This window comes from Lupinus angustifolius, chromosome LG17 (genome assembly GCF_001865875.1).
Source record: "Lupinus angustifolius cultivar Tanjil chromosome LG17, LupAngTanjil_v1.0, whole genome shotgun sequence".
In the NCBI taxonomy this organism is placed as follows: Eukaryota; Viridiplantae; Streptophyta; class Magnoliopsida; order Fabales; family Fabaceae; genus Lupinus; species Lupinus angustifolius.
In genome coordinates, this window is record NC_032025.1 from 8,552,975 (window position 1) to 8,565,816 (window position 12,842).

The following is a 12,842-nucleotide window of genomic DNA, read 5'->3' on the forward strand; positions in this document are numbered from 1 at the left end:
TTTTCTTGAACCATTTCTCTGTTCAAAGCTTTTTCCTCGATTCTTGTTGAAAGTCTTTGCAAATTGAGGTCCTTTCTTGAATGTTTGAGCCTGCAAAGCTTGATGAGAAGATCTGTCTGCTCCCCTTTCATTCATTCTCTGTTCATGGGCCTCAAGTGACCCCTGAAGCTCCTCAACCTTCATCCTTTCAACTTTACCTGATTCCTCAATGGCCACCACAACATGATCAAACCTTGGTGCCACTGTCCTTAGAATCTTCTCTACTATTGTGGCATCATCCATCTTTTCTCCACATGACTTCATGCTATTGGTGTGAGTGATTATTCTTTTAAAGAACTCAGAGATTTTCTCACTTTCCTCCATTTGCATAAGTTCATACTTTCTCCTCATGGTCTGCAATCTTATCTTCTTTAATTGAGCAGCACCATCATAGTGCTTCTCAAGAGTTTCCCAAGCTTCTTTAGAAGTTGCAGAACCTGCAATCTTCTCAAAGTGTGCATTATCAACTGCTTGGTGAATGATGCACAATGCCTTGCAGTCTTTCCTTTTACTTTGCTTGTATTCATTCCTCTGAACTTCAGTAGCTCCTTCTTCCAGAATTGAGAAACCATCTTCTACAATTTCAGCCACATCTTGGTAGCCAAAAATGGCTTTCATCTGGATACACCATCTTGCCCAATTCGATCCATCCAAGACTGGTAAGTTTGTTGCGAAATTTCCAGTGGTTTGTGCCATGTCTTTGCAGCAGAAAAGAGGGTGATTTTTTGGATCTTTAAAGCTCTTGATACCAAATGTTGAAAACAAAGAAAAGAAATGCAGAAGAATCAGAAAGAAGAAGAAATAAAGATAAGGAAATTTAGAGAGATTGTAATGGAAGATAGGATAGTGTTTGTATGTAAGCAACTTTTATTCAATGATCAATACCATGAGTTATTTATACACATTACTATTTATAGAATAACTAACTTAACAGCTTTCTAAAAATAGCAAGTTCTAACTAAATTCCAACTAACTTTGAATTACAAACTTTCTAACAAGATAAAGAATGAACCAATTGCAAAATAGTAGTTCGATTCAGTTCATATTACCTTTCAGTTTATAAATTAAACCAAACCAAATTAGACATAAACTACTTAGTTCATCGATTCTGAACTTTTTTTATTAAGTTATTTAAATTTTAAATAAAATAAAAATTTGGAGAAGCCCTTAACCTTTCTTCATTGTTACATAAAATAACAGAGGACCCATTCATCTATTCAAACCATCACCCTATAAATACCAATTAATTGGGGTTCTCCTTTTCAAATGAAATTATGTTTTTTTTTTAAGTATATGGTTCACTTCTCTTTGTTTTGTTGAAGATCTAGAATTGTGAACTAAATGAAATTGGTTGCATAGAAAAACCGAAAAGAACTGTGAAACCAAAGAATATTTTTTGGTTTGGTCCAGTTTTCGTTTTTACAGTTTAAGCTAGAAAGCAACCTGTATCCTACCGGCATTGGTACTTTTTAATTAGGTGTACTTAGAAATATGAAAAAAAAAAGTATGTCTGAAAATATATTTTGAAGTTATTCCCTTCAAATCTCGGTGGGAGAGTAGTAGATATGAAATTGATTAAAAATTTGATATTAATAGTTGATTCCTCTCTAACTATAAATTTATTATGATTGATGGCAAATTAAATTAGTTTTGAATAGGTGGCAAAGTTATGTTTCTAATTCTATTAATGGATATCAAACAAAATATTAGATGAGTCCACTGTTACTATTCCATGCTATTATCTTCGTTAACAATAAATATAATCAGATCATCAAAGATTTTGATGATTAACTTTTTTATTCTTTAAAAAATATATTTGTTTTTTAAAAAAAAAAATTTGTCTAGCCACATAAATAAATATATATATATATAGATGTTTTTTTTTATTTTTCATATATAAATGTGGATATAATTAGAAAATTTAAATTTATCCTTAATTATTAATATACTTATACTACCATTTTGAACACTCCCCAATAAGAGCTGAAAAAAAAAATCATCCGAAGTGAATCAAGAAGTCTAAAAACATTAGATTGAAATATAGGTGCGCAAAACCTTAAAATTGCCAAATGATATGTATCAACAATTAAGCTTATTACATTAAAAGATAGTTATACTCAGTCTATTCAGTTTCGATAGCAAGTTTTAGCCCTGCCTCACATTGACCAGGAATATTGCTGATGAAGTAGTTAACTCCACCACTGAGCAGAAATTCGTCATTTCCTGTATTATACACTACGGTTTCTGCTGGGGTAATACATTCGTCATAAGCTTTTTTGTTCCCTATTATTACCACCACGTCGTACTTCCGAGGATCGTATTTAAATACTGCATGTATACAATAATAACAAAGATTCAAAACAAGACATGTGTAAGGAAGTAATTCAATGTTATCTCTAGTATGTTCTTCTACGTATAAGAATGACAAAATAATGAACCACTTTATGTAGAAATTAATTTGACTGATTAGAGTCTACAAAAAAGATTGATTGGTTAGACATATAACAAAAAAACTCTTAAAGTCAAACTCTTAAAGTCTGTGATGATCAAAACTTTAATGATGGATAATGTAAAAAACAATTAGAGTTAGTTTATATATATTTTTCTCTTGTAGACAAAGAGGAAAAAGCATTTTATTAAAATATCTATGACACTAACCGACTCTATCCCCAATCTTGAAATGTTTTCCTTCAGTCCAACCAGCAAGATTATAGGTCCAACCACGTTCATCTCCAACGGTGTAGGTCTCTGCATGAACCATCTTCAAGTAAAATACCAACATAGAGAATAGCATTGATGCTACCATTGCCCTATTGCTTCTTCTATTTGACATCTTGTGCTAATAGAGACTATATGATTGTATGAATGATTGCAAGAGATGATAGAGCTAACGAAGCCTTTTATAGGGGTCCATATCCTATTACATGTGTCAGATATGGTTGGCAACAAAATAAATATTTAATAATTATAATTGTAATTTAATATTTTTTCAACCAATTAGAAGTAATAATATATGAAATGATATAAAAAGTGAGAAAGTAAATGTGTTTCCTTTTATAGCTGAGAAAGTTTTCATCTGAATGGTTTTTTTTTCGGAAAACATGCCGGACTCATATGATGACACGATATTGATTACTAATTATGGTGTCCAACAATACTAAAATTGTTTTTCAACTTGAAAAATCTCACCCTTCTTCCAATAAAGATATACAATATTTTGTAATTTTTTAAGAGTCAATTTTTTGTTTTCTCCATATTATCGCAGAGGATAGAAATAAGCATTCGCACTTATGTCCCACAATTTACTCAATAGACATCAGTTTTATGATTATTGACCCTATATATTCATTTTTGTATATGAAACTAAAATATTTAGATAGATGATTATAGTATAGAACTTATTCTTCTTGTGTAATAGTTATCCACAAAGAGGATAAAACAAGTTGTAATTTCATGTTTTTTTTGGGAACATAATTGTAATTTCATATGATATGTTGGAAAGTTATTTTGTTTCAAAATAGTTGATTTTGTAATTTGAAGGTCTATTCTATTTACTTTAGGGATTCTCTTAATAAACTTTTATTTTCTATTCAATGTTATTAATTACCTTGTGATAGTTATGAAGATAACATACACTTTTGATTCATATAATTTCGAACGGTTGTATATATTAATACTTTATGGCATTTTAATGATCGTAATTGTCTTGTCTAAAATATGAATTTGGATTATTGAGGAAATGTTGCCCTTAGTTATTATTTATTTATAAGGAGATATTTTGTCTCTAACACATGTCTTTTTAAAAGGATATATCGCACATGTGTTTTTAGAAGGATATAATGCACACATGTGTTTTTAATCAACATATCAATCTTAGTCTCGTGTCATTTATCACTAAAATCTTTGTGACTTTATTACCTAAACTCTACAATACTCTACTTTTTGTACCGAATAAATGGGATGTGCTCTTTTGTCCTATATTTATCTCCCAAACCCTATCCCTTTCAATTATATTTTGCCATGTCCTTTAAAAATTCACACATACTTTCCCTCTAAACACCTTTAATCTCTTTGAAAGGGTCTTATTATCATTTCTCTTTACCGAAACGAGAACATATCCTTATTCTCTATGTATAAACTAGTTCTACTGTATTTCAACTCATAGAATGGTGCTATTTGCATGACAGAGATAAAAAAAACGGTTGGATTCTCTAATTGTTGATGATAGAGTCATCATTGTTGTGGGGAAGATTGGAGGACATATTGGAGGTAAGGAAAATCTTGCGTGAAGCTTTGTCTATTCAGAAACAACTTTTGATTATAGTCAAGTAAAATGTCCAAAAAACTGTAACCACCAACAACCTGTGTATATTAGATGTTTCTCTCGTTTGAATAGAGTGAATTTTATGTGATCTGGATATAGTTAATGACTATGTCCAATTTTATGTTCAGAAACATCAATTTGTTCATTTAATTAAGTGTATTTGCTTTGTTGTTTGAGTCATTGTTGCATATTAGATGTTCCATGAAAAGTCCAAGAAACTTTAACTACCAAAATATTTTAACTCTTTGGATTGCTATATGTGCAGACTAAAAGGTGATGTCGTAGGAACTTATAAATGGTTTCAAGTGCTTGAAGATTTGTTAGAGAAAGTTATTGACTTGTTGTTGATAATGTCTATGGAAATATAGAGCAACTAAGTGAATATAATTTAAGCGTGAAAGTGTTAGGCGAATAGGAGCTTTAAATGGCAAGATTTCCAACTACTTGCACTATCAATGAATTGTCATCCAAAAAGAAGATAATTATTATTGAAAATATGGTTAAGAATGGCTTCATACCATATGCATGTTGCAATGGCATTTAGGAACTGCTGAAGAAAGAAAAGCCATGCTTCTGCCATGATGAGGAAAACAATGGGCCTTGCAACCTTTCCACGAGTTTTTGTTGTCCTACTCTAAAGATTAGACCCCACTTCTTAATGGTTATTAACTATATAATCTTAAGGATTATTTGTTAGGGTTTTGATAATAAAAGATAGAAAGATGTAGTATTAGCATTTGAATTTGTACAACATGATTTTATATTGATGGATAGAGCAATGCTATTTACAAGTACAACTATGAAATTGGTCCTTAAGTTGTTTTCTCTTTCCAATGGAAATACTCCTTAGGTATGCTCTTGTTAATTCCAGAAACATTAACAGTGCTTATATTTCCAGAACTATAATACTAGTGTAGTTAGATAAAACTCAGCATAAACTATGGTCAGGATGCAACTTCACTCCCATCCCATAACATGTGATAGGGTTAGGCCAAATCCTAGTATTAAAAGGGTGCATAAAAAGGGAAATAGGAAGTGTTTAGTTAAATTGTATCATAATTTCTAAATTTCCCCGAGCAATTAAGTTGGTGAGGTTACCTATAAATAGGAAGTTAGCATGCTGTGAAGAGTGAGAAATTGGGGGCTGATTTCTACATCCCTCCCAAGAAATACACTATTATTTCTACATCCCTACCAAGAATTCTGATTCTGGTTTGGGAATTTATCTTTTAATTCATTATAGATGCCATGAACCATGATGTTAAGCCAATTAAATTCTAAGAGAGATGTTAAACAAAGAAAGCTAACAATCTACATCTACATGTCAAATGGGGATTCCAAACAAATCATGACTCAGTCGAATACCATATTAGATGGGAGTCTTGCCGGCAAATATATTTCCAACGATCCAACCAAAGTAGTTAGTTAGTGATCGGATCACAAAAAATACTGAAAACACTCCTTCAATCAACAAAAGACGAACTAAAGGGGATAATACAATATTTAAATTGTTGCCTACAAAGACATACAGGAGAAATGATTCATGGCGTGAATAGCAAATTTATACAAAACATGGTATGGTAAAATTGACCTTATAGCTTTGCATCAAATAAATCATAAGCAACAAACAATTCAAGGCTACAAGCTTACCGTGCATTTTAGCAATGTATTTTCTTGAGAATAACAACATCCAATGATGTCATGAATTTGAAAGATAGTCATAAATTGAAGCTAACTACTGCTGAAAGTGTTAGAATTGCAAAACCCCATTGATTGCATTACATTGTAGGCTCGAATTCATCTGATTATGTACATATTGACCAACCAATACATATTAGTATATGACCCTTAAACAGAACTTTCCCTTGTCTCAGATGGGGAATACAAGCAAAACAAAGTTCATATTTTTGGCCTCCCCACTTGTTTAAGCTGCCATTTACCATGATCTCAGTCCACCATTCTCATTGCACAATTTGGTAATTTTATGGTCTTTCTCATGTGGGCAATCAATGTGATCGGACCCATCAATCCAAAGGATTCTTATGCCCACTGTTTCATTTTTTATGGCGGTTAATTACTAAATTGGTGGATGCTTTCATATGCAAGCATTACCTAGGAAATGTTCATCAAATTCCTTCAGACAGAGATTATTTGTAAATGTGGATTTTTGGAAAGGATAATCATAGAAAAAGTTATACGACACTTTCAAGATCAAATATTACAATTCAACTTCATACAGGCCTCATATGAACAATGCAAATGATGAAGCGGAAAAAAATATCAAAAGGATTGTGTCTAAATTATGCTATACTATGAATGCATATCTCGCCAATGTGTGATTAAGTACTTGGAAAATGCCATTCTCACCTGTGTATGCAATAGAAGTCGTTTCTCCCATTGAAGTGGAAATTCCCTCATTGAGTGTCTTCATAGAAGTAGGGTTAGAAGAATCTACATGGGTCAAGGCCATGTATGAGCAATTGAGTACAATTGAAGATAGGAGACTAGCATCCATTGGCCACCAGAAATTGTATCAAGGAAGGATGACTAAAGCCTTTAACAAGAAAGTTTGGCCGAGGGAATTTGAGGTAGTAATCTAGTATTTAAAATGATCCTTCCGAACCAAGAGGGTGTCTGATGGAAGTGTGCCCAAAATAATAATGGTCCTTACATTTTCCAAAATGCATTATGAGGATGAGTTTTAGTCTTGCAAAAGACATTGATGAAAATATATTATGAAGAGTCATAAACATAAACACGATCAAGAGGTTCTATGTAAAATATCTAAAAGTGGAAAATAATCAAAGATAAAGCAATTAGGTTGAGAACTCGAAAGGATGACCTATGCAAAAGTTAGGATAAAAAACCATTAGGTTAAAAATCCAGAAGGGTTGTATAAATAAAAGTTAGAGAAAAAAAAAAGAAAAAGGCCATTAGGTTGTTCACACTCCATGGAAATGATATTAAGGTCATTATTTTCTCTAAATAAAAGTTAGAGAAAATAAGCTATTAAGGTCTCGAAGATTTCCCGCTCCATGGAAATGATATTCTACACAATTGTTCACACTAGAAGCAACTTTCTTAAAAGTCTAATCACATTGGGATACGTCGTGATCCTGTTTGGATTGGGGTAGAATTTTTGAAATTCAATACATCATTGGGTGGAAAGGAAGTTGTTGAGAAGGTCTTCAATGAAGAAGATACAAGATTAATACTCAAATTATCAAGTTATTTTACTAAATAATTGTTCATTCTTCATTCAAAGTGCAAAAGTTCGTTGTGACCAAAATACTGTCAAAGTAAAAGGTTTGTGATAAATTAAAAAAAGAAAAACAACAAAAAAGAAATTATCAAAATAACTTTTTCAAAGTGTCCTTGATCAGTCGGAGAAATCATCCACTAAGTGCATAATAGAATTAAGATATTCCACATAGTCTGGGTCATTGTTTCCTGCAACCTTTAATAATTGTTGAAAACACAAAAATCAAAAAATTAAACATATAGATTGAAGATTATTGCAAAGTTGACATACACATTCTTTTTATTATTCTTTTTAAAAAAACTTCTATTTTTCTTTGTATCTTGTATTGCACTCTTTTCGGTTTCTTTATGCATTTTCCTCATATGGAATGAACCACAACATTTATAGATTCAAATGGAAAGAGAATCGTTATCATCGTCCTTAGCAGATGTGTAATCAATTAATTTTTCTATGAAAACAAAGAATTTGCATAGAAAGGAAGAGACACATAAAACACCCCACCATTAATTCTTATAATATGTAAAACGTCGTATACAAGCAACATCACACATTTAAGAAAGCGATCTTACTTTGTCATCTTCAACATCGTTTTTTTTAATATTGTGTTGTTAAAGTTGTATCCACCTACCCAAATTGACAGTGTTTGCTTTAATGTACGATGTTGATATTCTTCTACCTCATTTTTAACAGCAACATTCAAGAAAGTAATGTTGATTGACCGTTGTTAATTACAATATATGGCGTAGTGTAGTAGTTTGGTTCAGTTCATGTTACCTTTCGGTTTATAAATTGAACCAAAATGAATTGGACATAAACGAGTTAGTTCATCAATTCTGAACTTATTTTTATTCAATTTTTAAACAAAATAAAAATTTGGAGAATAGTCATCACTCATTATGGTCTAGGGATATATATATACACTATTCACTATGGGACTTTTACATCCTCGGATACCTCAAGGTCCCAATAAATTTCAATCAAGCTCCAAAAATTATTGCAGTAATTTGGATGTCTCCTCGGTTGGGATGGATCAAAATAAACATGGATGGGATAACTCATGTCTCTTCTGGCCTGTTTTGTTGGGTACTATGAAATTCAGGAGGCCTTATTCGTTGAATTTGTTTGTGGTATAATGGTAGTAAAATTTTCTCACAACAAAGGATGGAATTATTTATGGTTAGAATGTGATTCAATCTTGGTTTTGGAGATTTTCAATGGTAAAGCCTAGGTCCCTTGGAAGCTGCATAGTAGATGGTCGTTGTGTAGGAAATTAATATCGTCTATGAACTTTAAAATCTCCTATATTTTTAGTGAAGGAAACTCTTATGCGACACATTGCAAACCATGGAATTAACTCTGAATCTTTCCATTGGTGGAACACAATGCCAAATTTTATTCCCAATAAGCTATCTATGAATGCGTTTGGTATGCCTAGTTAAAGGCTCAAAAACTTGTAACTCCTCTTTTTTTATCTTAGTATCTGATTCAGTTCATTAATATATATTTTGTGGTGCAGTTGCACCATCAACCTTAAATATATATATATATATATATATATAGATAGATGTTTTTTATTTTCCATATATAAATGTGGATATAATTAGAAATTTTAAATTTATCCTTAATTATTAATGTTGGGATATAATGTATGTCCAATAACCAATTTGTCATGTTTATAATAATAAAGTTATATGTATTATTATCTTTATATCATATTTATTGTTTGTCAAAATAATTAATATGAAAAGTCATTGATTAAAATTATAGACTTATTTTTTTTTATAGAGATTATAATAATGAGAAATAAATCTTTTATAATTTTAATCTAAATTGTTCTTGATCGTGGGATTAATTGAGCTTAGGACACTATTAATCCAGATAGATCAATATATGTGTAATGGTCTTTATTAGATGAAGATTAATAGATCTAATTTATTTAAATTACACATATAAATGATGCATATAGAGATATGACCATTGAACTAACTCAAATGAGAATTCCTAATGGTTAATATATTACCTTTGAATTGTCAATAAGATATTCTTATGAGGAAATATATATATTTTCCTTAGACTTGAGATTACCATAGTAATTAACAAGTTATTTATTATATTTTGATATCAGACACCTAATGCCCTTATGATATTAGTTGAATGATTATTGGGTATAATTAAATTATTATAGAATTAGTGATTAATCAAGAAAGAATTCATCAACTCATGGTAATGAGTTTGAGCTCTATAGAAATAAAGGCTTTGACCAATGGGAATTGAATGAATGAAGAAATGAGTTTCTTAAGTCATTCACTACGAGTTAACTTATTAGAATTTGACAATTATACCATATTCTAGAGTTAACCTAGAGTTATAAAGATGGAAAGAAATATTATATTAATCTTCTCATGGTTCTAAAGTAAAAGATATTACTTCATTTCTATCCGGTCGTTAAGGAGTGTTGCTAGATGTCAACCTTAATTAGTAAATTGATGAGTTAATTTACTACCAGTTTAGTAATGAACCTACCGGATCACACACTAATGTGTATTCTGTTTTTTGTTGGACGAGAAAATATCTAAATTAAATAGTTTAATTTTATATATTAATTTTAAGTAGAATATTATTGTATTTCTTGCTAGCACCAAAAATACAAATAATATTATTCAGTCATTTTTAATATAATTAAGTGAGACTTAATTGTAATATTTCAAAGGTTTAAAACTCGTCAATTTTAAAAACCATAAACTCAAATTTATGCTAAATTAAAGGGTTGTTAATTGGCATTAAATGAGTTGTTAATTAACACTAAATGAGTGTTAATTGGCACTAAATAGATTGAATGCGTTTTGGTTTTATATATTACTAGCGTGTTGACAGACACTACCGTGCCTGTTAACCCGCTTTCCTATTGTTTGTAATGTGTATTGTATTATAATTTTTTGCGCTAAATTTACGGTTGAATTTATTCAATTGGTCTAATATTCAATTTTTTAAATACACTTTTAAAATAAGAAGATAATAAGGATAAAATAAGAAAATAATATTATATGGTTTTTTGGTAGAAATAAAAAGATATTGAGGGCAAAATTGGAAAACACAAATTACACCATGATGGTGGTTATTTTGTGTTTTCCCTTTATTAATAGTATAGATATATAAAGATGAAAGTATAACTTATACAATAAAATTAGAAGTTATAAAATATGAAATAGGAAAACCCAAAATAACTTCATGAAATTTAGGTTAGGTTTTTCCTTTATTAAGTAGTATAGATATGCAACTTATAGTTAATATATTTGAGGTGGTTATATAGGATTATATAGTTTTTTAAATTAAAATTTTGAAGGGCAAAATAGGACTATATAAATTATGTCATGGTGGTGGTTACATCATGTTTTGATTTTATACATAGTATAGATAAAACAAAACTCAAGTAACACAATGAGAAGAAGAAAGAATCATAGGAAATATACAAAGAATCATATTGTTTTTTTCAATCCTTTATTTTGGTTTTGTTTGAAATATTATAATTTTATTTGAGTTGAATATTTGCTCCACGGATGAAGTGTTGATACAAAAGATTAGTCTGGTGTGGATACGCGTGTAAGACCTTCATACTTTTGAAGGAGAATTTTTCGAAAATTATCTCAGTCTCCTGATGTATTTTTACAAACATTTTTATCTACTTATTATAGTGTATGCATATTTTAACACAAATAAATGAATTATTTTTTGTTGTGCATATTATGAACAGGTGTAATAAACCTTCAATTAATATCATTTTACTACTACTCTAAACACTCGCCAATAGGAGCCGAAGAATTGTTCCAAATGAATCAAGAAATCTAAAAGCATTGGATTGAAATATGGGTGTGTTAAACCTTAAAATTGCCAAATGACATACATAAACAAATAACCTTATTACATTAAAACACGAATATACCAAATCTATTTGGTTTCAATAGCAAGTTTTAGCCCTGCCTCACATTGACCAGGAATATTGCTGATGAAGTAGTTAACTCCACCACTGAGCAGAAATTCATCATTTCCTGTATCATACACTATGGTTTCTGGTGGAGTAATACATTCAGCATAAGCCTTTTTATCCCCTATTATTGCCACCACGTCGTGCTTCGGAGGATCGTATTTAAATACTACATGTATACAACAACAACAAAGATTCAAAACAAGACATGTTTAAGCAAGTAATTCAATGTTATCTCTAGTATGTTCTCCTGCATATAAGAATGACAAAATAATGAACCATTTTATGTTGGAATTAATTTGGTTGGTTAGAGTTTATGAAAAAAATGTTGATCGGTTAGATACAAACCAAAAAAACTCTTAAATTCAATGATAACCATTTTAAAGTCACGACTTGCATCTTTTTCTGGTTTACCTAAAGAGCATAAAAAACATTTTATTAAAATAACGATGACACAAACAGACTTTATCCCCAATCTTAAAATGTTTTCCTTCTTTCCAACCAGCAAGGTTATAGGCCCAAAATGTTTAAAATAAAAATAATAAAACGTTTGTATTAATTTCAATAAATAAAAATAATTAAAACTATGGCATGGAGGAAATATAATGAATACTAATATTAAATTTATATGGATAATGTTCCTAAATCTAAGTGGTTAAGTTAACCGGAAATATAACAAATGATAATGCTAAATTTATGTTGATAAGGATCCTATATATAAGTGATTGGGTGTACCGAAAATTCAAAATAATAAAAGTAACTAAAAAGAATTAAATTAAAATGGACCCTAGAAATCCACAATCATTTTTCTAAGAAAAAAGGGAGAAACATAATTATGTATCATTATTTTATTCATTTTTTCGAATTTTATTATAAAATAAGTAAAGAATAATTAAAAATATTTTTTATTTTATTTTTGTAATTAAATTCGAATTTAAAAATAGAAATAAGAGAACTGTTCTTAAAAATCCATTTTAAATACCAAATAAACAAAAAATAATTATATTTTATTTTTAGAAAATATAGTTTTAGAAAATTAAAGCATATTCAGATATAATTATTTATTTATTTTTCGGAATTTATAGAATATGAAAAGTAATTAAAATATATTTAAATAGGTTTAATTAGATTTTCACAAAATAAAAAATAATGCAAAACACTAAGTCAAATCTGACTTGATAGATTGGTTTAGACCCCAAAAAAATTGGGATTATGGATCAGTGGATGGCCATTCA

At 29.8% G+C, this 12,842-nt stretch overlaps 1 protein-coding gene across 1 annotated transcript; it reads right to left on the reverse strand.

The window, feature by feature from the left end:
- On the reverse strand, positions 2,162-2,845 carry LOC109330837 (basic blue protein-like). Its single transcript, XM_019565113.1, has 2 exons — positions 2,698-2,845; positions 2,162-2,367 (listed from the first exon to the last, which is right to left on the reverse strand). Exons 1-2 carry the CDS (start codon positions 2,843-2,845, stop codon positions 2,162-2,164), a joined length of 354 nt encoding a protein of 117 aa, XP_019420658.1.

What these genes read in the sequence shown, in the direction of transcription:
- LOC109330837 (XM_019565113.1), bottom strand. Translation starts at nt 2,845, where the DNA reads ATGGTAGCATCAATGCTATTCTCTATGTTGGTATTTTACTTGAAGATG. An exon ending in CAAGATTGGGGATAGAGTCG is followed by an intron (nt 2,368 to 2,697) that starts GTTAGTGTCATA and finishes GTATACATGCAG; the next exon opens with TATTTAAATACGATCCTCGG.